General features: G+C 38.3%; 1 protein-coding gene across 12 annotated transcripts in view; it reads left to right on the forward strand.

Annotated features, from left to right (window-relative positions):
- Positions 1–25,197, forward strand: part of ROBO2 (roundabout guidance receptor 2) — an 891,080-nt gene that overhangs the window by 831,103 nt on the left and 34,780 nt on the right. For 8 of the 12 annotated variants that reach the window (XM_017829032.1, XM_017829038.1, XM_017829041.1 and 5 more), the window contains 6 exons: positions 5,846–5,888; positions 7,440–7,567; positions 11,880–12,161; positions 12,537–12,662; positions 17,013–17,169; positions 22,391–22,651. In XM_017829032.1, coding sequence (XP_017684521.1) covers positions 5,846–5,888; positions 7,440–7,567; positions 11,880–12,161; positions 12,537–12,662; positions 17,013–17,169; positions 22,391–22,651 — 997 coding nt within the window. The remainder of the gene's footprint in view (positions 1–5,845; positions 5,889–7,439; positions 7,568–11,879; positions 12,162–12,536; positions 12,663–17,012; positions 17,170–22,390; positions 22,652–25,197) is intronic. The other 4 variants (XM_017829039.1, XM_017829040.1, XM_017829043.1 and 1 more) reach the window with 1 other exon arrangement.

Here is a 25,197-nt window from a genome sequence, read left to right on the forward strand (position 1 = left end):
AGACAACGTAGGGATTGTTTCCAAAATTAAATAATTCATCTTTGCATTTGGTTCCTATAACTATGCCACTGTCAGCTGTCTTTAAACCCAACTTTCCATGGTGTTTGTAGCATACATTGGCATGTGCGTTGTGCTGGAGCCACAGTGACTGTGCATGATTTAATGCTCTTGATCCCGATGTGCTGGATAACTAGGATATGTCAGAGGCACTGCCAAAAATGTGCTTTTTTAAAGGTAGTTCTGATATCTTGTGGACTTCCTAGAACTAAAACAACCCATAGTTTTGTTTCCTGGCCTATCATCATTTCTGGAGGCACTGAGAACCTAAGTCATCCAGTAGTCAAGTCCAAAAAAACAATCATTAATTTAAAAAAAAGTCTTCCTTCGGACAGAACATAGTCCATATTTTTTATCTTTATATCTAGAGTTCCATAAGAAACTTTGTTAATTCTCTAGTATTTGAATTTACCATTGGTAATATATAATTTAGACAAATGTATCTGTGCTTCTGGGAGTTAGTCACTCACAACTGTGTGTTGTTCCCCTCAAAGTTATGATTCATAAATGGTTTGGGTTTAGATATAATTATTTAGAGAGAGGTATGTAGCTTTCAGAATCCCATCAGAGACAGCTGTCAAAGAAGTTTTACTAAAGATGAATTTATCCTAATATACTCAGATTTTAGAAGGTGCACAACTTTTGTTCAGACGTCTGCTTTAAATCCTTCAGAGAGTTGCAGAACATGCACATTTGATTGTATGATAAAGAGAAATGAATCTTTTAATGGAACATCCATATACTTACTTTATTTCACACACAAAACAAAACCTCCATTATTTCTGATGTGAATACTTTTTGGTTTGTTTTTCTTCAGCTGTATTTGCCTGTATGTAGAACTTAGAACACCAAAAATAGTTGTTCAAAAGTCTGGATCCTGCAGTTTTAGTTTTTTGCTAAAAATATTCTTTCAGGTAATTTTCAGATTATGGGTCATTCACTGGGATCATTTGTTATTTGTATTCTGTTATTAGGAGCCTAAGATGTATAATTTCTGCAGTGAGACTAAAGTACTGTAACACTCCATGTAGGAGAAGAGCAAACAGCAAATGTCAGGCAATCGGTAACGATTTGTGTCAGAGAAGAATAACTGATTGAGTTAAATTCATTAAGCTTTCTGTCTTTGTGAACATATTCATAAGCACTGAGAGATTGCTCAGATGGTCACAAGTAAAGTGACATTGAAAATCGCACCTAAATCTTTTTGGTTACTTTCAGTTGAACTGACTCCAGTGGTTACTGAGCCACAATTCTGTACATCACTTCCCTTTCCCCCATCATGGCTCATCAGGCATTAATTCTCAGTAGTATCAATACTGCAAGACATATGATTAGCTAATATGTTTGTTAGATTACTCTTGATAAGCAGTAGTGTCATCATCTGCAGCTGTACCAAAACTATACATTGTTGTGACCATGACATACTATCAACAACCCCAAATCTGGCACAGAAACAGTAAATACAAGTGTTACTACATTTCAGCCATCACTTCTGTAATGAAAAGATAGATACTTTTGTGAGTTTCTGTGAAAGCTAAAGTACTGCTGTACTGGGGTTTTTATGGTATTTTTCTGGTTAGACTTTACTTGGACAATTGCCTGGATATAAACATGCATGATGGGCTTGCACAAGATACAAAGATAGATGGCACAAAAGAGATATCTGAACACTTCTTGTATAACAGATTAATTATTTCAATGCTGTATTAGAGTGACAAAACAGAATTTGTTTATTTATCTCTTTATCTTTCCTGTGCCCTCAAACTTGTGCCAATATCCACTCACTTGAATACTCAGGTGTTTTCAAGTGTCTAGGCCATCAGCCATGCAAAAAAAAGTAAATATGTATTTTCACTTATGAGTAGATAAGCTTATTTAGTGACTAGTGCTCCTTGGGATTAAAGATTTCACAGAACTGAATAAACAAAAACCAAATTAAAAATAGATAGAGAATCATGAAATGCTATGCATTTTATGTGCAACTCCTGAAACTGGTAAATGTGGATAAACTATATGACAGAATCATCCAAAGGTAGACAGAAGATTTGATGGAATTTTTATGTGCTGATTATCTGTTCTGAGTTAATGCTTATTAAAAGAGGATTAATCTACATTCATATTTGAGAAACAGCTTATCAGAAAAAGGAATGAGACTTGGCTGGCAACATTAAAGTTTTCATTTGCAGTAGGAAAATGTGGCCTACTAGAGATAGGCATACAGAAAGCTTTCTAAAGCTTTCTAAAGCTTTCTTGCCTCAGAATGTCGACTTACTATACATTCATATTTTTCCAGTTCTAGCAGGCATGAAGATTAAGTTTAACCTTGTCAGATAATATTAGTAAATGGTTTTGGTGCCTCCTTATATATTTAATAAAAAGCGTCTGAAAAGCTTCTTAACATATGCTGGTTTTCATACAAATATATACAATATAATTTCCCGAAATATTTATGCATTTAAAATGCACTTTGGATTATATTTCTGCATTTTTACAGTCCTTGAAGTATAAGCTGGTGGGGATTCCTTCAAAATCTCTCTATGCAGGGGTTATTTTCTTCATCTTCTTCTGAAAACCAATCTCATCCCTGCAGGTCTTCAGCCTTTCTAAGAACATATATCAGATGCAAAGAGCTGTTTTGCTTCCTTGGTGATAAAAAGCAAGGGAGATGGGTGGGTCAGTGATAGGGACATCCTTCCCTTCCTCCTCCTGCATTGCCCCTTGAAATTGCTCTGCTGCTTTTTGAAGTGGAGGCAGGATAAATAAAGCCAGCTGTCTGTGTGTTTTATTTTCACAGTGACATCTACAAGCCTGCATTGCATTAAGTCTGCTTCTATTCAGGCGTTTAGACTTGTTTTGTAATTGCAGAAATCAAACTGCAGGCAAAAATGCTGACAAAATGTATGGCAGGGATGATAAACATAGTGCTTGTGTTGGCAGCCTGACCGTATCTTCTGTTGTTAGCTGTCTTTCCTTTCACAACACTGATGCTAAAAGAAAGGCACCTTCTCTATCCAGCCTTAGGTAGCCCATTCATGGATGGCATCAGGAATTTTGTTGGTTTTTTTCTCTGTAGCATCCTGGTGACATGTCCACGCTTCAAGAGGAATTTTGGCACGCTTAATTAATATTCCAGAACCTTTTCCACCAAGCACAGTAAATAACTATAATGTTTCCTTGTTTGTTTTCTCACTGCACACATTGGTATACAGGGTGGAGGGTAAAGGAAAGAACCAGTATTCCCTCCCAGTTCCATACACATCAAATAAGCACAGTCTTCCCCAGGAAAAACAGTGTCACTGCAAGATAGGTTCTTTTTTTATTAATGAACTAAGATGAACCTTTATTCTAAAAACAGTGCTTTTATTGGGAGGGTGTGAGATTAATGTAGGCAAAAAAACCCAAAACAAACCAAGAAGTAGTTCCTACCACAAGGATACACAGGTAGAAGAAAAAGGAGCAAATGCTGTGATACTTGTCTCTTCTCAACAATCTCATATGCCACAGCCAACCTGCAGCAACTGTGGCTCTAGCAGTGAGGTTTTGGTGCCATGTCTTCCCAATATGTTTCTCACAGCTTGTCTTGGAGTTTTCCCATCCCTGACTACCCAGAAAATAAAATGTGTCAGGCAAACATTGCTGCAATCTCCTACTAGCTCCTCCATTTTAGCTTTGCTCTATAAAGGTACACAACGGATATAAATATTTTGAAGACCACAAATACTGTTGGGATTTTTTTTTTCCATATGATATGCAAAGTTAAAATCTCACACACCTGTATGTGCTACATGTTTGGTGACAAAATAACTTCAAAATTATTTCTGGTGGATGATAATCTGAAAAAGAGCATTAATCCCAAGCATTTTTTAGAAAATATGTTTTACTGGAATTCCCTTAAATCTGTACACTTTATTATTATGGGTTGTTACCGAATTAGCCTTTGTTTCTCATTCTCCTTATTTCTTGTCACTTTGGGAAATGCAGAAAGTTGAAGAAATCAAGTACTAAATTTGAAGGGGAGGAGGAGAAAGGAAGCAACATCTCTAATGTACTTTTGACTGAGATACTTTGAAACAGCCAGGCAGTGCCCACATTTTTGCATATTCATGATAGTTACACCACTTCAGATTATTTACTTTTAAGCAATGAGTGATACAGTCATTTGACAGCCTGTTAGAGAAAGTAGCGTTGGCTCTAAAATTAATTACCTGCAGTGTATTACCATGTCTTGTTTTCGATAGCAGACTTTTATTTAATACTTTTCATACTTGCATTTTGATTCTCTTTTCATTAATTGGTTTGATTACATCCTTTCAAAATTCAGCTGTTAACCATTTTGATGTGACATATGACTGCTGTGATTTTCTGATATTGATATTAGTCTGCTCTGCAGTGAAGGATAATTAATCACCCTACCCAAGCACTCTTCCAGCAGAGCTTCCAGAGGGCCAGTTTTGTCCCCTTTGCTGAATGTAGACTGTGAAATTGTCCTAGGAGTTAATAAAGTGACAAGGATTCTATAAGGTATCAGAAATATTTTCCCAGTGGATTTATGCCATTGCTAATTTTTTTAATGATCACAGAATTCCTATTGGGAGTAGTAATTTTTTCTGATTAGAATAGTGTATAATACTCTAATTCTGAATTAGTGTAGTTTGGACCAATACTTGGAAAATCTTGCAAATATTCTCGGAGCTATAATTTAACTATGGGAATGTATGTCTTACAAAGGTAAATAGTATTTCCAAACCAAGCCCTATTATTAAAATATTATTAAAATAATCTGGCCACAGACTTTTCCATTCCTCTTTGAAATTCAAACCCTCATCTTGTCAGAGGCCTGTAAGGATGCAGGTGTCCAGGACATTGATATAATTTAATAGTCTGCCTTATCTATGCTTGACAATAAATAATGGGATATTGCCACTGAGGACCAGAATAGTCTGTTGGCCTTGACTCAAAATATTTGCCAGTGCTTCAAAAAGGAGCATCAAATGTTGTCAATTAGCACCTCACCAGTAATGTGGCTTTACCTGTATTGCCCTGAAATGTAATCCCATTAATAAGATAGATAAGGAAGAGGCTGGTTTTTGTCAAACACCCGTGAATGGAGACACAAAAACAACTGCCTCTCTCTGATTATGTCCTTGACATCCCACATGGATGGAAGACTGGAAACACTGTTTCTTCCTGGTGACACTGGCATGTATGCATTTATGTGTGGCTGCTAATTCTTAAACTCTTCTTCTGGTGGAAATAGTGCAGCTGTATGATTTTTTTCCATCTCTTCATCTGTAATAGAGCTGCCACCTCTTTCCCAGGACTGTTTGTCCTGGGAAATGGCATATTTGTTTGGTGACATTATATTACTGCATTATGACATGATGTTATTAACTCACTGGTGCAATGTCATTATGTACTGAAGCAAAAGCATGCCAAGAAACAATTTCATCACATGGCTCGGTCTTGCAAGGCAAAGCCATGTGAAGGGACCTGTGGTAAATTCAGGCCTTTTGCCCAGATGGCTGGTTTGCCTTGCAAGCTGCAGAGCAAGTTGGTGTCAGTCAGTAACGTGCAGTGAACAAAATGTAACCCTGATATGCTTTATCCTGTTCTTATAATTTCTGTACTTTATTGAGTGATGATGCCAACAAGCCTCCTATCTTGGACACTGAGCAGTTTGAATTGTTACTTTTAATTATTACTAATTGATTTTTTCCCTGTCTTATATGTGTGTGCTTGTGTGTGTGTGTATGTTTGTTCGTTTTGTTTTCTCCCAACCAAAACACAGTCACTTTCCAAAGAGGAGATGGAGGACTAATGAGCAATGGAAGGTATGTTTCTTTGTATAAAGGTCTTTCCATTGTATTTATTTTTAAAATTAGGGATCTGAAACATGCACTTGGGTCATAACAGATCATTGGGAAAACTGACAACACTAGGAGGAGTTAAGTAGCTTACCACAGGGTTTAATGACCTATCTGTTGTGCACTTTGTAGGAATCAAGCCCAGATGTTTCATATCTCCCAGATGCCCTGGAAGAAATGAGTAGTAAATATCACAAAGAATGTGTTCATTTGTTATCAGGATGTTTATTGCATTAATTAGACATTAGCAAATGAAGTTGCTGTTGTTTAAGACTCCTTATTGGCTCCCCCTAAATTGCTGTGAGTGAACAATTACAGTTAATCGATCATGAAATAAATGATTCATGGATGATGAATAGGCTGTAGATTGATAGGACTGGATTCCACAACTTTGGCTACTCAATTGAAATTGATAAAAGCTGATAACGCGCCCATATATCCTCATCTATTTTCCCTTTGCCAATATGGAGATTGTAATTAGGCCCTGGTAATAACTTCCAATCTCCTGTTTAATCAATATTTTAGCAAAAAGAGATTAGGCCTAATGAGAGCAAGTAGATGTGGCGAGAACATGGCTGGGCCTTCTTATTGTCGTTTCCATGGAAACTGATGTTTCTCTTAGGGATTGTGCCAGGCAGGGGTCTATAAAGTACAATGATCGGAGATGTTGCTCCAACTTCATGAGTGCTTTAATAACCTAGAAAAGCTCCAGAACTGCGGATGGCTTTTTGTTTTCATTTGGGGAAAGGGGGGTTGTCTGCAGGAAATTATTTGTTTTCCCTGTTAAATACAAATACAAACAATCCACCTGCCTTGCTAAATTTCCCTGTTTGTCCTGGGGTGAGAGAGATATGGCACCTTATGGCCCGAGTGTGCCTTCTCTTTCACGTGCTCGCTGTTTAGTACTGCTCTCAAAGCTGGGAATTAGAGGGATATAAAAGCCATGCCTTAGTGGCAGATAGAGATAGCTGTGGACTTTCCATTAATCCTACTCAAACCTGTTTGCCTCTAAACCATCCAAGAGTGCTCAAAGAAAGAGTTACCAGCCTGTAGATGACAGGCGTGCATTTGGGATGCAAGGGAAGGAAGAAATAGTAGCCCAAAGTCCTGGAAATGGCTGATATGGAGCAATCAGTTTGAGTGATGGCTCCCTTGAGGTGGTAATTTATCATGCAGCCCTGTTGTAGGATCCCGTGATGGTGCTGCCTAACTCCTGTTTCACACAGACAACGGAGTTCATTTGGATTCTGGCAGAGTCACGACGGCTGCCTAGTCCCACTTCTACTGACAAAGTTGATTTGTATATAACCTTAATTAACTGCTCAAGGTCTTTAAATCATCCAAGGCTACACAATTTTAAATTGAAATAAATTAAAGTCTTCTAAATTGTTAGTTACCTGTGGTGTTAGGAGAACAGTGATACGGCTCGTTTGGTCACTGGTTGTCTCACAGATGTTGTAATTTTAAATATACATGTATATATTTGTATGTATATCTCTTTTTCTTATTCTGCTTCAGTCGACCAGGTCTCTTGAATGCAAGTGACCCCAGTTATCCTTGGCTTGCAGACTCCTGGCCTGCCACAAGTCTGCCAGTAAACAACAGCACTAGTGGACCCAATGATCTTGGCAATTTTGGTCGTGGAGGTAGGTTTCCTTTTATTAAGTCACCATATAGTATACAATAGGCTCCCATTAGTTAACATTTATGATAAATACTGTGTGATGTTTTTATCCTTGTAGTTTTATGTGTGATTCTAGATTTGATTGAAAATTTACTTTAAAATGTTAGTTTTGCTCTGTTGCTTTTTACTTCTTTAAAAGGTAGGTCTAGTTTTTAATTTACCCCACAGTGGTGAGACAGGGTCTGCTTATGATCTAAAGAGAAATGTATCTGTTGCTCAACCTCATTCCCTTTTGTGTGGAGATAAGCAATCTGCTGGGCAGGGGAATATAGCCAGGGAAAAAAGATGTCCATAAGAGCAGAGGAAAACTGGGGGAATGCAGGAAGGATGTTCCTTCAGCAGAACAGGAGAACATTGTTGCTGTCACCTTGCCCATCCTCTTCCTACTGATGGCCTGCTCTCAGTTTCAAGCATAATCCATGAAGAATTATGGATTCTTCAAGACTTAAGGAAAGTCACCAACTTTCCTTCACTTTGGAGGAAGGAATATACAAAGGGGACCTATTTAGATTTTTTTAGGGGTTTGCTTCCATTTTGAATTGAGGGAGGAACTTTGGGGAGATGAGGTAATGATTTATTATTACGATGATGAATCTTTAGAGGGGTTATTTTCTTTCAAATATTTTACTCAAATGGGAATTTCAAGAATGGGAATTTTAAAATTCACAGTAATATTCACATCTGTTAGTCCCTTGCTTTCTGTGATAGCACAGCTAGTTCTGCATAGTAGTGTTCAGAACAAGACTTCCTAATGTAAATGAGCATATAAATATTTTTAAGACATCAATAGGTAAACAAAAATCAAGAAAACCTTATATATCAAAAGTGGATTAAAATGTAAAAAAAAATCTATAAAACCATCAAATTGATAAATGTGAAAAGAATTCAGTTTTGAACTGTACCAGAACCTGCTTCTGAAAATCATCCCCCATATCAGTTATACATTCCCATGCAAAGTCTCTTGCCTGTGGTTTGACTACTGTGACTTCAAATTACAACAAAACACACTAGATTTATATTCTATATAAAAATGTTGTAAAGCTCTTGTCATACAAAACTATTTAAAAGTAAGCAAAACTTTTGATAATATTTAGAAGGCAACTGAATATCTGCCAGGTTCTTTGTTGTGAATATCTTGAAAATAAAACCCCTCAGTACTTTTCCATCTTTTCTTAAGCTCACATAATACAGAAAAATTACCGTTTTCTTTTAGCATTTGGCTCTACATGACAGAAATTGGAAGCATGTTTTGAAGTTTTTGGCCTCAGTGTGGATGAGGCATAGGTCCAAATTTGTGCAAGAGATAAAACAGTTACATTTTGAAATTCAGCAGCTTAATTCCACCCATGATCTTTACAGTTGAGCTCACAATTTTATTCTGGCTGATTTGGGACCACTTGTCCCTATCTGTTTCAGTAGCTGAGATTGGATGTTTCTGCATTAAAGATGGACTAAAAGTCAGATGTCTTTCAACAGATATATATATAGAATATTAACATTACAGAGAGAACTCTTACTGGTTAAAAGATCTATGATAATATAAAAGGTCTGTAAGCATTTTAAAAACAGTAAAGTGCCAATCAATCACTGGAAAGTCAGAAGCTGAGACAAGCAGTTCTGACATTGCCCTTAAAAGTGAGATCCATGTTACGTCCCAGATAGGCATGTGAGAGCAAGGCTGTGAGTGGGAAGCACAGGTTGGACCTGGAGTCATGTAAGGCCACAAAATGGTACTGCATCTCCTGAGGCAGCAAGAAAGAGCTTCCCTCTGGAAGTACTTCGACGCTATTTCATTTATCTCAAGAATTACAAAACAAGTTGGATTTTGGAGAGTTCTGGGGAAAGCATCCAGTGGGAAATGCGTGTTCAACTTTGGTCTGAAATGTACACTGTGGGTTTTTTTGCTATGACAGCTTGGTGGGAAAATCACACTTGACTTTTACTAGGTGACTATGGCACTTTGTAAAACGGCAATTTAATAGCTCTTTGAGTGCTTAATGCATACATCTCACTGAGGTCAAAAAAGTAATCCATGGTTGTACTGAAAATTCCCAGAATGTCTGGAGAACCTCAGCTTATTAGTAAGAAAGACTGAAAGTTCTTGGCTGGTGGAGAGCTATGCAACTTTCCTTTCAAGTGTGTGCAATGTATCATTCTCCATTTTAAAATGACTGTATAGAGATGATACCTCTTCATTCTTGCCAGAAATGTGCTCTAAAAGACAGATGTATGTCTGAGTACTTGAGAGATGAGCATTTAGATAGTTTTTACTTCCCTAAGTCTGCAAATCCAACACAGACAGGTTGAGCTGAATTTGCTTCACTTGATACATCAACAACAGAATTTATTTACTAAACTTCAAGCCATTATGCTTTGACGAAACCAATTGCGGAAAGGAAAAATCTTCGTACTGTGGATGAAAGAAAGATGGACTGCATTTGTCTCTCACATCTCATACTGTATTTGGACATAGATGCCTTTCTGTTTGTGTACAGCCCCTAGAAAGCACATTGCATGTGTGCAGATAGATGGCAATAAACCTGATTTTGAAATATGAGCTGTAGTTTGCGTTAATTGTAATTTTTTTGCACTTACAACTTATCTGCAGTTATAAGTTAATACAATTAAGATCTTTTAAATACTTGATTATGTCCATTTCCCTGTTGTCTGCAAAACCAGATCATGCTGATAGACCCAAATTTAATCTCTGTTTCTGCAGTGTCTCTGCTGAGCACTTGTTACTGCTGTATTTATTGTTAGTATTATGTTGCTGCCCTGAGACTGCAGATGTTATTAGGGTCCATATTAAAATATTCATTGTTGCACACATGAATGTAACAGAAAATAGTTCTGTGATCTAAATGTTCATCCCAGGGAAAAAAAAAACATGCAACCAAACCACACCAAAACAAACAAACCAACCAAAATAATTGGAGGAGACAATGATGTCACAGCTCATTGCTGGATAAATCTTTGAGACAGTGAGAGAACAGCTGTATTCCTTGAGGTTTCACAAAACCCCCATCTGAGTCTGAAACTGAGCCTAAGCCCTTGCCTAGGTGCAAGAATCATCTTTTCTTTTTGGGGCTCAAGGTATATCCAAGTTGGATGTGCTCCCTAGAATGGGATGTGAACATCCTCACTGTAGGAGTGTGCATTATCTCAAGTGTGATCTAAGAGTTGGAATCCATATCTACCATCTGCCTGTAGAAAGAAAATGGAATATAAATGATGCTTTTAAATTTTTTTTTTAACAAGTACATCCCAGAATTGATTCAACTTTTCAGAGTCTAAATAAATTGTAAAAATAGTACCATTTGATATATTGACTTCTGAGATAGAGAAGGAAAAGGATTATCTGCTGAGCTGTGGTTCTCCTTGGAACATCATGCCAGTCATCATTAGATTCTTCACACATCAGTAATCTCAGTTTCTAGATCTAGTATTCCACCAACAAAGGTCACTTCAGTGTTTAGTAAGGAGAGAGATTGCCAATCTATCTGATTAAATATATAAACTACACTGTGTATTATGATTCAAAAGATGTAGAAAAGTCAACATATTTAGTTAAATGTGTTGTACTGTTCTTCAGGTAAATGTACTGGAGTATTTGAACAAGTTGTTCTCCGTTATTAACACTGCTTTACCATTTTGAGGGACTGATCACTTAAATCCCTTCAGAATAACAGATTTTATTTCACATACCAGGAACAACTTGGTCTTGTCATGTTTTTCTTTGTGGAAAAGGAGAAATGTACTAGCTAATGTCAAAAAGAAAATTAGATAAGCTGATGCACAAAACTTCAAGGAAATCAAGGTGATGCCCTTAAAAAATTACTTTGAGGGCTTTGGCATCCGTACAAGAGTTTTTCTACATATTTTCTCAGAAAGTTCCCTCTATGATTTGTAAATTCTCTCCTTTCATCATTTCCCTGAAGCCCAGACAGCTTCATTGGTTCTGACATAGAATGAACAATTGAAAACATTCTTTAGGAGAGAAATATTCCAAACTTCACTTTCAAGCTGAAGGTATGGAGAAAAAAAAAAAAAAGATGGTTTTAGGCAGTGAGACGTGAAGGACAAGTGGTAGGCCTGTCACAGATGCTGATAGCTTGGTGATGGTTGTACATCATCTTCCCTTCGTTGGCTCATGGACCTGTCTCGGCTGAAATGCAAACGTGCAAAATGACACATTTATTTCTCATCTTAAACCTTGATACTTTCAGGCTTCGTGTACATCAATGATTTGTTTCATTCCCCTGTGTTCACCACAGATGTGCTGCCACCAGTGCCAGGGCAAGGAGATAAAACTGCTACTATGCTTTCTGATGGAGCCATTTACAGCAGCATCGACTTCACCACGAAAACCAGTTACAACAGTTCCAGCCAAATAACGCAAGCTACACCATATGCCACCACCCAGATACTGCATTCCAACAGCATCCATGAGCTGGCTGTCGATTTACCTGATCCTCAGTGGAAAAGCTCAATTCAGCAAAAAAATGACCTGATGGGATTTGGTTACTCTCTCCCAGACCAAGGCAAAGGCAACAATGGTAATTACAGCTCTGATTTTCCAGAGACCTTGGCTTTGTACTGTATCATCTGTGCATGAATTAGAACATTCTTTTTAGTTGTGCGAGATACTGTTCATATTTACCTTAACTAATGCTAACATTCCTTGCATGCACGCTGAATGTCATACAATCACAAAACGCGTCGTCCTGCGCTTTTATTCCTCTTTGTCCTGTGCTATTCACCAAGCCATCTGCCCTCCATCAGGCTAGGCTAGGTGTACCTTTAAAAATAAGTAAGTTAAAACTGCCACCCCACCGCATCTGCTGTTGACTTGCTAACTGCATGTGTTGCATGTGCTTGTGCTGTCGACTAATCCCACGATGCCACTGTGACCTTTGCCGTTTAACCCTTAGCCTTGCTTTACATCCCTGACTACCGGGTGGCTGAGGGACTGGCTAATAGATTGCCACACAACCAGTCACAGGATTTCAGCACCACCAGCTCCCACAACAGCTCCGAAAGGAGTGGCAGCCTCTCAGGTTGGTTCCACCGCCGTGGGCAGGGGAGTGAGGGACGGAGGGGTGTTGGCGAGCGGCTCGCCGCAGAGGTGGAAAGACCTCCCAGGCACAGGTTGAGAATTCCCATGAGAGTACCTGCCCGCTAGTAAACACTGGAAAATATGACGTTTCATTGGAACAGCAGAGAACACTGTCACATGGGCCTCTACTTAAAAAAAAAAAAAAAAAAAAATTTTTTGGCAAAACCTATTTGGAGATAACTGGAGATTCCTCCCAGGTGGTGCTTGTCAGTGCAATTGCCAGCCTTGCCTTGTCACATCCCTTCCCTGACAGCACAGTTTGTGGAGCAAATGTATTTCTGCATCCATTCTCAGTTTATAGGCCTCCCCACACTGAACATCATGAGGAGAGTAATATTTTTGTTGAGTGCTCAACAGATCCCCCACTCCCACGAGCTATTTCTAGATGCTGTTCTTCAGTGAAGCAGCTCAGAAATAATTGTAGGGCCCTGAACGATGACTGGGGTTTCAACAAATTGTGCCAAGCCTGCATACAAACAGGATGTAAATTTTATGTGTGTGCTGCATGTTCTATTGGAAACATGATGCATTTTCATCAGATGAAAATGACTGTAGTACATGTGGTTGTGTATTATATTTAAACACACCTTTTTCCTGATTTCTTTAATTTTGCTTACTTGTTGCTCATGTTATGTATAACTGTCTTTTTTTTTTTTTTATTTCAAAACAAAAACTGAAGAGGCAGCAATTAAAAAGAAAACCTCTGAATTCCCTTAACTGAAATATGAGAGAGCTGAAGGGACTTAACCTTGATATTCATTCTATATCCCTAGCCTTTTGAATTTCCACTTTAAGCTGGAACAATTGCAACAGTAACAGACCAAATCTAGAAATTACTTCTTTATGTCAATTTAAATTACTATTCAAATTGAATCTTGAGATTAGAAGCCTATAATCATTGGCCCATAGCTCAAATAGCCAAATGTGTTTGCAAGTCTTGTGTTCTCAAGGGGGAGTATTAGCTGATTTGAGTGAGACTGAAAAACAGGCTCATGGCATTGACGGAGAGAGATCTGGGAGCGAGGTTCATACAATACTGCAAGAAAAGTTCTTGTTCCTTGTATGTGAGATGTATTGGCAAGTAGCTTAGGAAATCAGCTTGCTCTCCAGGCTGCATGCAAATGCAGAAATTGATGTGCTGAGGTACATATGTGGCAGTTATCAGAGGGCAATATCACACTTTAGATATGTTGACAGCTATGGCTGCCTAAGAATTTTCTCAGAAAATATGAAGTTTCCTTGGAAAATGCCAGTTAATCAAAAGCTGGATTTTGATCAAATATTTCAAGTGAAACATATTTTGCATAGTGTTTGTCAGTTTGAAATAAATCTTCTGAGGACATGAGGAAACTTCAGCTCAGTCTTTCTATGGCCAGGGCATTCCTGTTTTGATCAAGGTAGCTCACACCTGGGTGCCCCAATGCTCAGAGGAGTGTCAGATTATCAGAGTGCAGAGTCAGTATTTTACTCTCCCTTGCCCAGTAATTATGCCTTTGATACAGGATAATTATGTCTGTAATACACAAGGAACTGGGAGAGACCTTCAAATAGTCTGATAATTAAAGCATCACCGGAGTCAGAGACCAGCTTTGGTTACGTAGTCCCCATCAGGGTGAGCAGGGACTTGTTCTCTCACCTCCTTGGTTGGTACTTTTAAGTACTACTTATTATTCTGACTAAGTTTCTGTCTCTCTTAAATTAATATCATGAGAAATCCTATCCCACTGTGGAATGAAAAATAGCTAAAAACTCAACTGCTCTATGAGGCAGGGAAATTTTGTAGCTGTACTTTGCACCGCTCCCAGATTATATCAAAGCTATGATCATCAGCCCAACTGGCAAATTCTTTTTCCAGGGCCTGATTCATCTAGAGATTTAAACAATATAATTGAATTTCAGTGTGAGGAGACATTGAAACATCAAGCATCATTGCTATGGGGAAACAAGGCTTTGCTGCATCAGTTTTCAAACACACACCAAGCACTATGTATTAGGTGTCTGTTCCACTAGTGTGACAGTGGAGTAACTCTGCCTGTGGGGACAGAAGAGAAATCTCCTGCCCAACTATACAGTGTAGGCTGCTTTCCCTACTAGTAATGACCTTGGAGTTCTCATCTTTGATTTCTTAATCTAAATAGTTCCTTGTCTCCCTGCTTCACTCTTTCTAATAACTCCATTATCTTTAACCTTTCACTCTGAAAACCCTCAATTTCGAGTGACTCCATATTAGCACCCCACACATCCAACTTCTATTGTACTAGTCTCCTAAAGTTATCAAGATGCTACACTTCCAAAATCTTCCTCACTGCCTCAATTAATCTCTAAGCTGAAGTTGTTCTCTACGTTTCCCTTCTCTGGGTATTCCTAGTTTAAATCCTCCTGCAACACACACACTCTTATGCATGTGCTTTTCTCCTAAAGCAGCCCCTCCTGCCTTAGCTCTACTTATGCTGACTTTTCAAAAATTTCCCCGCATCCCACAAATTTAAGTTAACCTACTTCCTTTACACTGTTCTATGCCCCTGTTTCTTTATCCACTTTTTGCCTTACCTGTGCTTTGAAAGCTTCATTTTCCCTCCAGAAGGTTCATGTATTTGTTCCTTTATCTCCACCATCACTGGGGTTTCTTTTCATCATTTGAAATGTTCCTTCCCTTTTCAAGAAAGCTTCCCTCTCTACCAGGCTTCAAAAGGAGTCTTGCGTCCTAATAGAGGGAATATCGGCTCAGTTCACACGTAGTGAATAACAGGATCTTGGCTGGAATTTACTATGTGTCCCTCCAAGAAAAAGAAGGAAGAGCTCTGATCTGGAATTGAGTACTGGAAAGGAAAGTCTTGTTTGCAATGTGCAGTCAGGCCAATTAGGAACCTTGCTGGACTTGTTGCCTGTCTCTAGCAGGCACAACTGGAGGTGAAAGGAGACGGCTACTTCTGAGTCACAGAATCACCTTTTTTCTTCCCTCTCTATCCTTTCCTGTTTTCATCCAGCTGACATTTGGAGGTAACAGAAGAAAGCCACTGTCTCCCAAAAAATCCCATGTCATGTGCTTTTCTCTGTTGCTAGAATCACACCTCCTTCTGGATTCCTCTGTGCTTAAATCTAGAGCCATGGCAAAGAAGGTGGTGCCTGCTAGTGCACACTTGACAAGTCAGTTGTGACTTTTTTGAGTCATTGATTCATTTTTACACTTTTTTTTTTCATAACTGATCCTTATAAATCAACAAGAGATGTCAGTGAGTGGGATGGATTAGACTGCGCTCTCTCAAACAGGAAAGGAATGAGTGATGGCCAGCTGGGTACCCCGCTGAAAAGGCATGTGACAAACCATTCCTCCACACAACAGTCCAAAGAGTCTCAAAGCCGCAGCAAAACAGCAAAAACTAGATGGGTCTCCAAGCAGTCAAGGGATTCAAAATGTTGTGCCATTCTTCCTCTTAATGAATTCCTAACAAGAAAAAGAAGTCACAGCAAAATAAAAGAAGAAAAGCAAGTGGGATGAGAGCTTTCTCTGTAAGATCAGTTTCTCACAAATGGAAGTGTCTCAACTGGAGAAGCAGATATAAGGACAATAAGAGAAGAGCAGAGGGCCTAAACAAAATGCATTGCTCTCTTCGTTTTTGCCAGCCTTATCCATTAGAGTTACATATCAGAAAGAGAACCTCTTCTTCATAGTGGCACGAGATATTTGAATGCTGTGAAACAGTCCTAAAACATTGTACATGACTTCCTGATCTTTTAAAAAAACCCTGTTTCTTTTGTTTTGACAAGTTAGTCTTGTCATTTTGGCTGAAAGATATTGAATCTAACAACAGCTCTTTTAGATGGTGTCCTCAACCTCTATGTTTTCCACAGAAAGTGATTATGGAAAACTGTTATAGTCACACTGGATTCTGATATTTGAAATAATTTGCTATATTTTATTATATTTTTATCTAGGAGTGAATTCAAGAAGTCATAAAGAACAGATGAATAATATCAGGAAATATATTTCTGATACAGAAAGACATATCTTTCCTTGTTTGTGCACTACTGTGGTGCAAATGTACAGAGTTTTAAAAAGAATTGATTTTCAGCAAATATTCAGAATATTTTTCCATTCCATTCTATTATTACTTATAACCTTGTGACAGCATTAGCACGTTGATGCTGATTCTGCTGAGATATAAATACGTCTTCTTTTTCGGGGCATGCCATCTGGAATAAGAATTTTTTTCAAAGAAATGTAAATGTAGCTAGCTTTTTTTTTCCACATTACATCTCTAACATTTTATTTTTCTTTTTGGATTTGCAGGTGGCAAAGGAGGGAAAAAGAAGAAAAACAAAAATACTGCCAAGCCCCAGAAAAGTAATGGTTCAAACTGGGCCAGTGTTCCCCTCCCACCCCCTCCTGTGCAGCCACTTCCAGGCACAGAGCTGGAACACTATGGGGTGGATCAGCAAGAAGCAGGGTAATTTTAATTTTCTTTTTGTTTTGAAGAAAAATCTGTGGTTTGCAGAGATGAGGCCTGTTTTGTTATTATTTTTTAATTTTGCTAAGCGACAATATTATTCTGTTTCATTTAAAAAAAAAAACAAAAGTAAAAGAACGCCTTATCCTGTAGACTTATTCAAGGCTAGGGAGGAGAAATGTTTGAATAGCTTCTCTGGAGAGTGACTGAAGGTGGAAACAAAAGTGACCTTGCTTTATCATCATGTAGAGCTTCACTGCTTTCCCATGCTGAGAAGTATCTCACTTCACAGGTAGCTTAATTGAATTCTGTTGGGACTGCATGCAGCTGATGGGACTCAGAGTGAGAAAGGATGACATAATCTGGCTCTTTGTATTTTTTCACTGCTTTGATGTTTAAAAATATTAGAGCCAACAGAACAAAAAAAAAACAAAACACCAAATTGGATTATTTTTTGAAGATCAACCAATGGATAATAATGTTCTCATCGCCTTTTAGAAGAAATTTCACAGTTGAGGAAGGCATGCTAATTATAGGCTTTTTGTTGTTGCCATTTCAACAACTCTTAAGTTTCTACAACCTTCCACTTATTTTTGTATAGCTTAAAGTTGTTCTCAAGGACACATAATCACACAAGGAGTGCTAAGTGAGAGGAAAGAGACATTTTCTGCCCAGACAAAAATTACATAATGGTTTTTATAAAGTGTAATTACATGACGTGCCAGGTTATCAAACTCCGGAAGAAAATCAGAGTATACAGAAAGATAGTTTACTGTGGTCAGTTCTGTTGGAGCCTTGGAGAATAATTGTTCTGTCAGGGACAAATTTCTGCCTGTTTAAATACATGGATTGACCAATATTTCCTAAGGATGAAACATGTTTTAAAAAAACATTGTAATAGCTTTACTGAATAAAAATATTTCAGGTGTTATCTCTTTTGTAAGCATGAAGCATTGATCATTACTAGTTTTATAATGAAAATTAGAGAAATTACATATTATTTGAGTTTATACCAAGTCCTTCAACTCTTAAAATGAGTAACAACTAACTGTGTTAGTCAGTGGAATTCTTTTTAGAATTAAGGCCCATTCTGGCTGTATTAGAGTTAGAATTTCAAAGCAAATATAAGGGAAAATTAATATCCTTATTGATTGTAAGAGTTGTTTAAATCTCAAGGCAAAAAGTGCATATAATCATGGTGTTCTCTATACTGTTATAAAAGGCTAAAATAAATTTAAAATGGTTTTACAATATAATACTCGTCTTTATCAGTTTACATCTTTAAAACACATTTGCGGCCATTTCACTAAAACAATTATGCTATGGAAGGCAAAAAACTTGGATTTTCTTTCAGAACAATGAAATAGCATAAAAGGTAAACGGAAATACCTTATAAAAAAAATCCCTTGTGACACAGGGCTTGACTCCTCAGTTGCATAAAGTATCTGTAATTTAGCTGGAAGGAATGATGTTGGTCACCAAGACAACATTGGTTATTTAAGGATAAGGTAATCACCAGCCTTCCACATTCACAACAATTCAGACTTAGTTTTTCTGCCGATTATCTTCTGAATTACTCTTCTCTGGGTTTTGTAGTGCCTCGTTAACAGTGACTGTAGCTTGACCTCGTAATATGCATTTTACCAAACACACAAAAAATTTGAATATTACACTTTCAGTATCAGTCTGGAGCTGTAATTTGCAGCCACCTTTGTTGAAGAACGGATCTGCAATGCCCATACTTTCTCAGGATGTATCCAATACTAATGGTCGTTCTGTATTCAGGGGTTGATCCTGTTTCTGTGGTTTTCAACATGCTAAAATGGAATGAATCATAGTCTGTGGTCCTTTATGTTGCCTTTAAGGTGGATATAGTGGGTAAAAGAAACCCAGAACAACAACACATTTTTTAAACTGTTTTGTTTGTCTTGGTTTGTTTTGATGTACTCTGTCTGTGACAAGTTCAGTGTGTTTTAATTTTATAACTAATTAGATGCAGAGTAGATGCTTTTGCTTGGTTTTATCTAAACTTGACAGTAAGAAAATGCTCATTATTTAGTCATTATCATCTGTTTAGATTTTTCACTAATACTATGCATGTTCTTGAGCCAACCCCAGTAAAAGCAGCCTGCATATTTTTACTTGACTATTTCTATTTCTTGCTATTGATTGCACCTTAAAATGGAATATTAGCTGCTGGATGTCAGTATATTTGATACTTATTTTCTGTCTTTGGAAAAAGTTAAGAAAATAATACCTTTCACATCAAAGAATCTTTTCTGGTGAGGCCTAGGGAGGGAAACATCCTTTATTGCAACTGTGTGTGTAATGAGATAGAGCTGTTATGGAATGTGCCCATTATCCATCACCTTTATTTTTTATCTTGAAGGAAAAAAAATCTGTCAGTGTAACGAATCAAGTTTTTTAATAGCAAAAGATTGTTATAGGATGAAAGTGCTGAGAATACCATAAAAACTATTAGAAATATAGAGAGTCATGTTTTTTAACCAGAACTTAATAGAGGCTTAATTAATGAAATTACAGTCAGAGATCTCTAATATAGTTAAGGTGCTTAGATTTTAATAAGTGTACTTGAAAAAAGTTGCATTTTCACCATATTGGATTTACTCAGAAAACCAAAAAGAACATGGATGTGACCAATACTCTGTTGGTACCGGAAGTTTCCGTAACTAAATCATTTATGTGAGGTGTAGTTGCTGTGTAGTCTCCTAAGTTTGCTAGCTCTTTCTTGTAGGCTTTTTTTTTTTTCCCCTTCTCTAAATGCAGGTTAGAACCTGCGGCTTTTTTGGACATCTTACAATATGAAGGCAAGGGTTCTTGTACCTGAAATCTTGCATCTCAATGTCCCAAACTTCAGCCTTAGGCTGCTTTCCATTTCAAACAAAATTTAGGTAAAGATGAGGTACTTGTGCAGAATCTTTTCACTAAGAAGTCTTTTTAGTGAGAAATCTTTTTACTATCAAGCTGAACATTTGGGGATTTGAAGCAAGAAGGGTCAAAAGGCGAGCACTTCCAAAGCTCATTTATTCATCACTGAGAAGTCACCAGGGAGGACCTTTTTGCCCTGTCCCTTTTAAAGTAGAAGACATTATACCTAAGCATGAGGTTGAGAGAGCAAAAGTAAGTGAACGAGTTGTTGCACTGTGCATTTTTAGCAGCATGAGTTAGGATGGTCCCTTCAGCCTTGGGTGCAAATGTCACGAGTGAGTATTGTTAGGAGAGAGAAATTACAGCTGGCCATATCTTAATTGTCTGCTGAGGATGAATATGTATCATGTAACATTTTCTTAAATCTCTGTATTATGAAAATAGTAATGATCAAAGAGTGAAAAGCTCCTAAATGCCAAGGGTTAAGATCCAGCCTTTATTCTCACCTCTGTACACGTACATGTATTTGTGTATCTATATATTGTTATATCTGCATATATATTTAAAGTAATATCAGTGTTAATTACCAAATATGTCTTCCACAGACTTTTGGATGGTTAGATCAAGTTGTTTTAGCTATCCAGAATCTGTGCTTTTAAAAAGAGTCTGAATAAGGAAATGGTAGTCTAGTTAATTTTAGAAATCTATGAGTTTTGCTTAAAGAAAATGTTTGTTAATAATACAGGTTCTGAAACTTCTCCATCTCAGTGTTCCCAGCATTTTTATAACCTGGCTTCACACTTGAGAAAACTGACAGTAATTAATTTTTCTCGGGGAAATTGGTAGTTCCTTCCTTCCGAATCAGAAGCCTTAAAGGAGTATTCTTAAACTGGTTTGAGAAATTAACTGTGTAGCACAACACATTGCCTGCCTGCATTGCAGAAAAAAAGGACCTTGTCAGCAGTCCTTGAAGGTGGAAAGAAGATAAAGTGACTTAGTAGATGATGCTTGTAAAATGGCCTTTAGAGAGTGAGATGGTTTGACAGTGAAGGAGCTGTGAGAGCTTTTGGTTGTCTGGTTGCCTGTAGAAAAAAAAAAAAAAAAGCTGTCTGTCCTGAGTTATTTTGGAATACACTGGGAGTTGAGAAATGTGTGCCGATGCTCAAGGGACCTGCTGACTGACTGGGTGTTTTGAAGATGGGAAAAGTAGACAGTTGAGATCTGAGTGGTGTGATCGTCAGCAGAGCTGTGCACAACTGAAGTTGTGTTCAGATTAGGGAACTACTCTGGGGAGATAATACACAGGGAATGACCACAGTCACTAAGGCCTGTACACCTTGAGTGATGCCACTGTCTCCAAGGGACAGGATCCCAAGATGATACTGTAATACAACACTGAATTGAAAGGTCCTGTGATGAGTAGAGAGACTGAAAAGGATTGACTTGCTGGTGAAGCTTACATAAAAAGTGATAACTAAATATAAAGCTTCTGTTTCTAGCCCTGATCAGATGTAGCATCACCCCTTACAGCTTTGGTATAAGGCAAAAATTGAACTACAAACACCTATGAGAACACCTCCTATATATGAAAAGAGAAGAATTTGGTGTCCAAGAATACTGGTAGCTGTTTATCTTTTAACTTACTTCGGGCAGGTGTGTTGAAAGTGTTCAGAAATTCAGCAGTGTCTAGGTGAGTCCCAGTACAGATTGGTTAGGAGGTGGGGTGCTGGCAGATGTACCTTATCAGCTGGTGCTGTGACACAGCATATGCTTAAGGTCACTGCTGCTGTGACATGAATGTATTACACATCAGAGGAGATACATATTTGCAGTGTGGGAAGACCAGCATTTATGAGGAAAGTATAGCTTCAAAATAGAAACAAAGAGTAAATTTATCAACAAAGGGGAGGATGGAAGTAAATAAGTGCATAAGTGCAACTATGTAAGGCTTGCTCTACCTTTTAAGAATGCTGCTATTTTCGTGTCTAGGTCAATCTTCATGCACTCTCCTAGATTAATGATCCTGGAAGCGAGTTAGTTCATTGCTGTTGTTGATTGTGGTGTAACATTATCTAATCACCATTAACAAATGTGATAATGGGTCAGTAATTTTTTTGTTGCGCTTCTTGTTCGAGCTGCTTAGCTGTTGTGGGAAAAATTAAACTGACTCGGTAAGGACAATTTAAGCAATTATGACCCTATTTTCGTTAAATGTTAAGAAGTTCCACTGCATGTGAGGGTTACAGCTATAGCAGAAATCCCGCCTGCCCTTTACACCCTCTACTATGTGGCAGATATGAGTTTTGATAAATTTATTTGGGTTTCATTTTAGATACGACAGTGATGGTTGGTGTCCGCCTTTGCCAGTTCAGACCTACCTACATCAGGGCATGGAGGATGAGCTTGAAGAAGATGATGATCGTGTTCCCACACCCCCTGTCCGAGGAGTAGCTTCATCACCTGCCATCTCCTTTGGGCAACAGTCGACTGCAACCCTCACGCCTTCCCCACGAGAGGAGATGCAGCCAATGCTTCAAGCTCACCTTGATGAATTAACAAGGGCTTACCAGTTTGATATAGCAAAGCAGACATGGTAAGTGGTTGAGGGGGGCACTCGTGATCTGAGAAATGAAAGCGTCATCATCATCATCATAATAATAATAATTTATTCTTCTATGACATAAATATTGACCATGTTTAACAACATTTCAATAATATTTCTGAAGAAGTAAAATGGAAGAAGAAATAGTAAAACTATGTCTGGAGTGTGAAGGCCTTAAACATTAGTAGGTGCTTTTTAAATCATAATGCTTGGTAATAAGTTAAATCTTGTCTAAAAGCATGTAAAAACAGTGTTCCTCTGAAATTTTACATATGCTCAACTAAGTAGTTAACACCCACCTACTGACAGCTTTTATACATTCAAGAGTACTCTCTTTTCAGGCTAGCAAAAGATATGAATTTTCTGGGATTTTCAAAAATAATGAGATTCTAAATTCCTGAAAATCATTGAAAATAATGATAGTCACTTGAAATAGCACTAGAGCAGCTTTTACATGGTATCACATGAGAATGAAGCATTTGCATCTCTGACTGTAGTTTGAAATACCATGAGAATTTCTGATTCATAGGAAAAACCCAGAAACAGTGGGAAGAAAGTTGTTAGTATTTACAAAATGGATCTAGTGTTTTAGAGTGCTTTATGCTTATTTAAAGGAAGAGCAAGCAAATACCACAGTAACATTTCCCCTGCAAAACAAACAGAAGCAATCTCTTCAGGGACTGAAAAAAGAACTTGTCAAGTGCACCAGGCTGGGGATACGGTGAAGGTCAGTTGCTTCCTGGATGTTCCCTAAGCAGCAGTTGTCCTTTTACAACTTTTCTGCTCAGACAAAGCCCGTGAATCTCAGAGGAGAGGAGCAGAGCTAGTTACTGAATGGCACACTGCCAGCAGAGGAGCAGCCTTTCTTCGCTGGTAAATAAAGCCACAAAGTTATTCAGCTTGAGCTCCCGTAAATAGATCAGGCAGGTAGGCAGGCGGTGCCAAATCAAAGCCAGCTGTTTTCCCTGGACACCGTGGAAGCCTCGAGGCTTGTCTGCAATCTGCACTCAATCAACAGGGTACTTTGGTCCCGCTGCAATGCCACGCTGCCAAGCACAGACCCCGACCTGCCTGTGGGACAGGCCCAAATCCCAGGCAGCAGCTAGACCTGGCCTATTGAAGGTAGCTGACTTCTGAGCCAGCACACAGATGCACACCCTGCCAGCACAGTGACTCGCTGCTGCATTTTGCAGCTGTTACCCTTTCTACGCCCTACAAACCTCGGGTTCCAGTCCAGGCACCGATAATGGAGTAGGACAGTGCAGCAAAGCCTCTTGCAACTGACAGGAAAGGTCTTGCTCCCTCTTTGGAGAAATGAAAATTGATTGGGAACTTCCATAATGCGCTTAGGAATATACAGATTTTAATGTTGCTCTTGGGTAAGGTCGCAGTAATTGAGCCTGAAAGTATAGGGGGAAAAAAAAATCGAGGAGATAACTTTTTTTCATTCTGAGACCTTATAGGTATTGGAGTAAATATTGAGGGTTGCAAATACAAGTGATTTTTGTGCAATGGAATTGTTGAATGCTTTTATATTGTTTGGCTGGATATGTGTCATGCTACTCAAAGTCAGTAGAAAGTCCTCCATTGCTTTAACTGGGAAGGGAGATTCCTTAGTTTTCTTTTTGCAAAGTTAACCTGTCCAGTGTAGAGAGAGGGGAAGGCAAAGCAGAAAGATGAGACCTGTCAAATAGGTTACTGTGGGAGTAACAGGAGAGAAATATAGAGAAGAGACAACTAGGAATTTAAGAAAGAGCACATTAGAGATTACTGGAAAAGTACATAATCATTATGGCCTTGATCCAGCAAATCACTTAAGTATATGCTTAACTACAAGTACATGAGAAATTGACTTCAATTGTTCTATCACAAGCTTAACATTAAGCATATACTTAAGCATTTTGCTTGATTGGGAGCTAATCACACTGTTTATTGAGGGTTAGTTAGATGGTAGTGCCCTTTAGCACAGTGTTTTGAACACTGCATAGCTGAGAACCTGGTGTCCAGGAAGAAAAGTATTCAAGAACTGCTCATCAGAAGGGGGTTGTATATCCAAAAGGAAGCATTTGCTCTGCAAATAGGGTTCAGAATAAACTGTAAGTTAAAACCTACAGAGCGGTGGAGATTGATTCCAGTGGTACGTAAGATTTACTGTGACATTCTCATATATGATAGATTTGCATTATGGGGGGCAGGGGGAAAGCTCAATGAATAAAGAGAATTACTGTACTCATTGAGTGTAGGCAATAATACGGCACAAAGTTTTCATTGAAAATGTAGTAGAGCACAGAACCAAACACATGACAGCTGTAATTTTTTCTGTTATACTGATGTCCAAGCAAAAGAGCAGCAGAATCCTGGGTCCCATCCAGAGTGCTGCCGATTTGAATCAGGCCATGGCACCTCATGTACACTAACCCAAGGATTCCTACGTGCCTAAGTTAGCAATTTTAAGCGTGGTGCATGCTCTTATGCCAAGGCCAGTCATGCCTGGGTCCCCTAGCACAGCTTGTGGTGTACCTGTTGTGGTGTGGGGA

Source organism: Lepidothrix coronata, unplaced genomic scaffold, assembly GCF_001604755.1.
Source record: "Lepidothrix coronata isolate B3197 unplaced genomic scaffold, Lepidothrix_coronata-1.0 Scaffold157, whole genome shotgun sequence".
Lineage (NCBI taxonomy): Eukaryota > Metazoa > Chordata > Aves > Passeriformes > Pipridae > Lepidothrix > Lepidothrix coronata.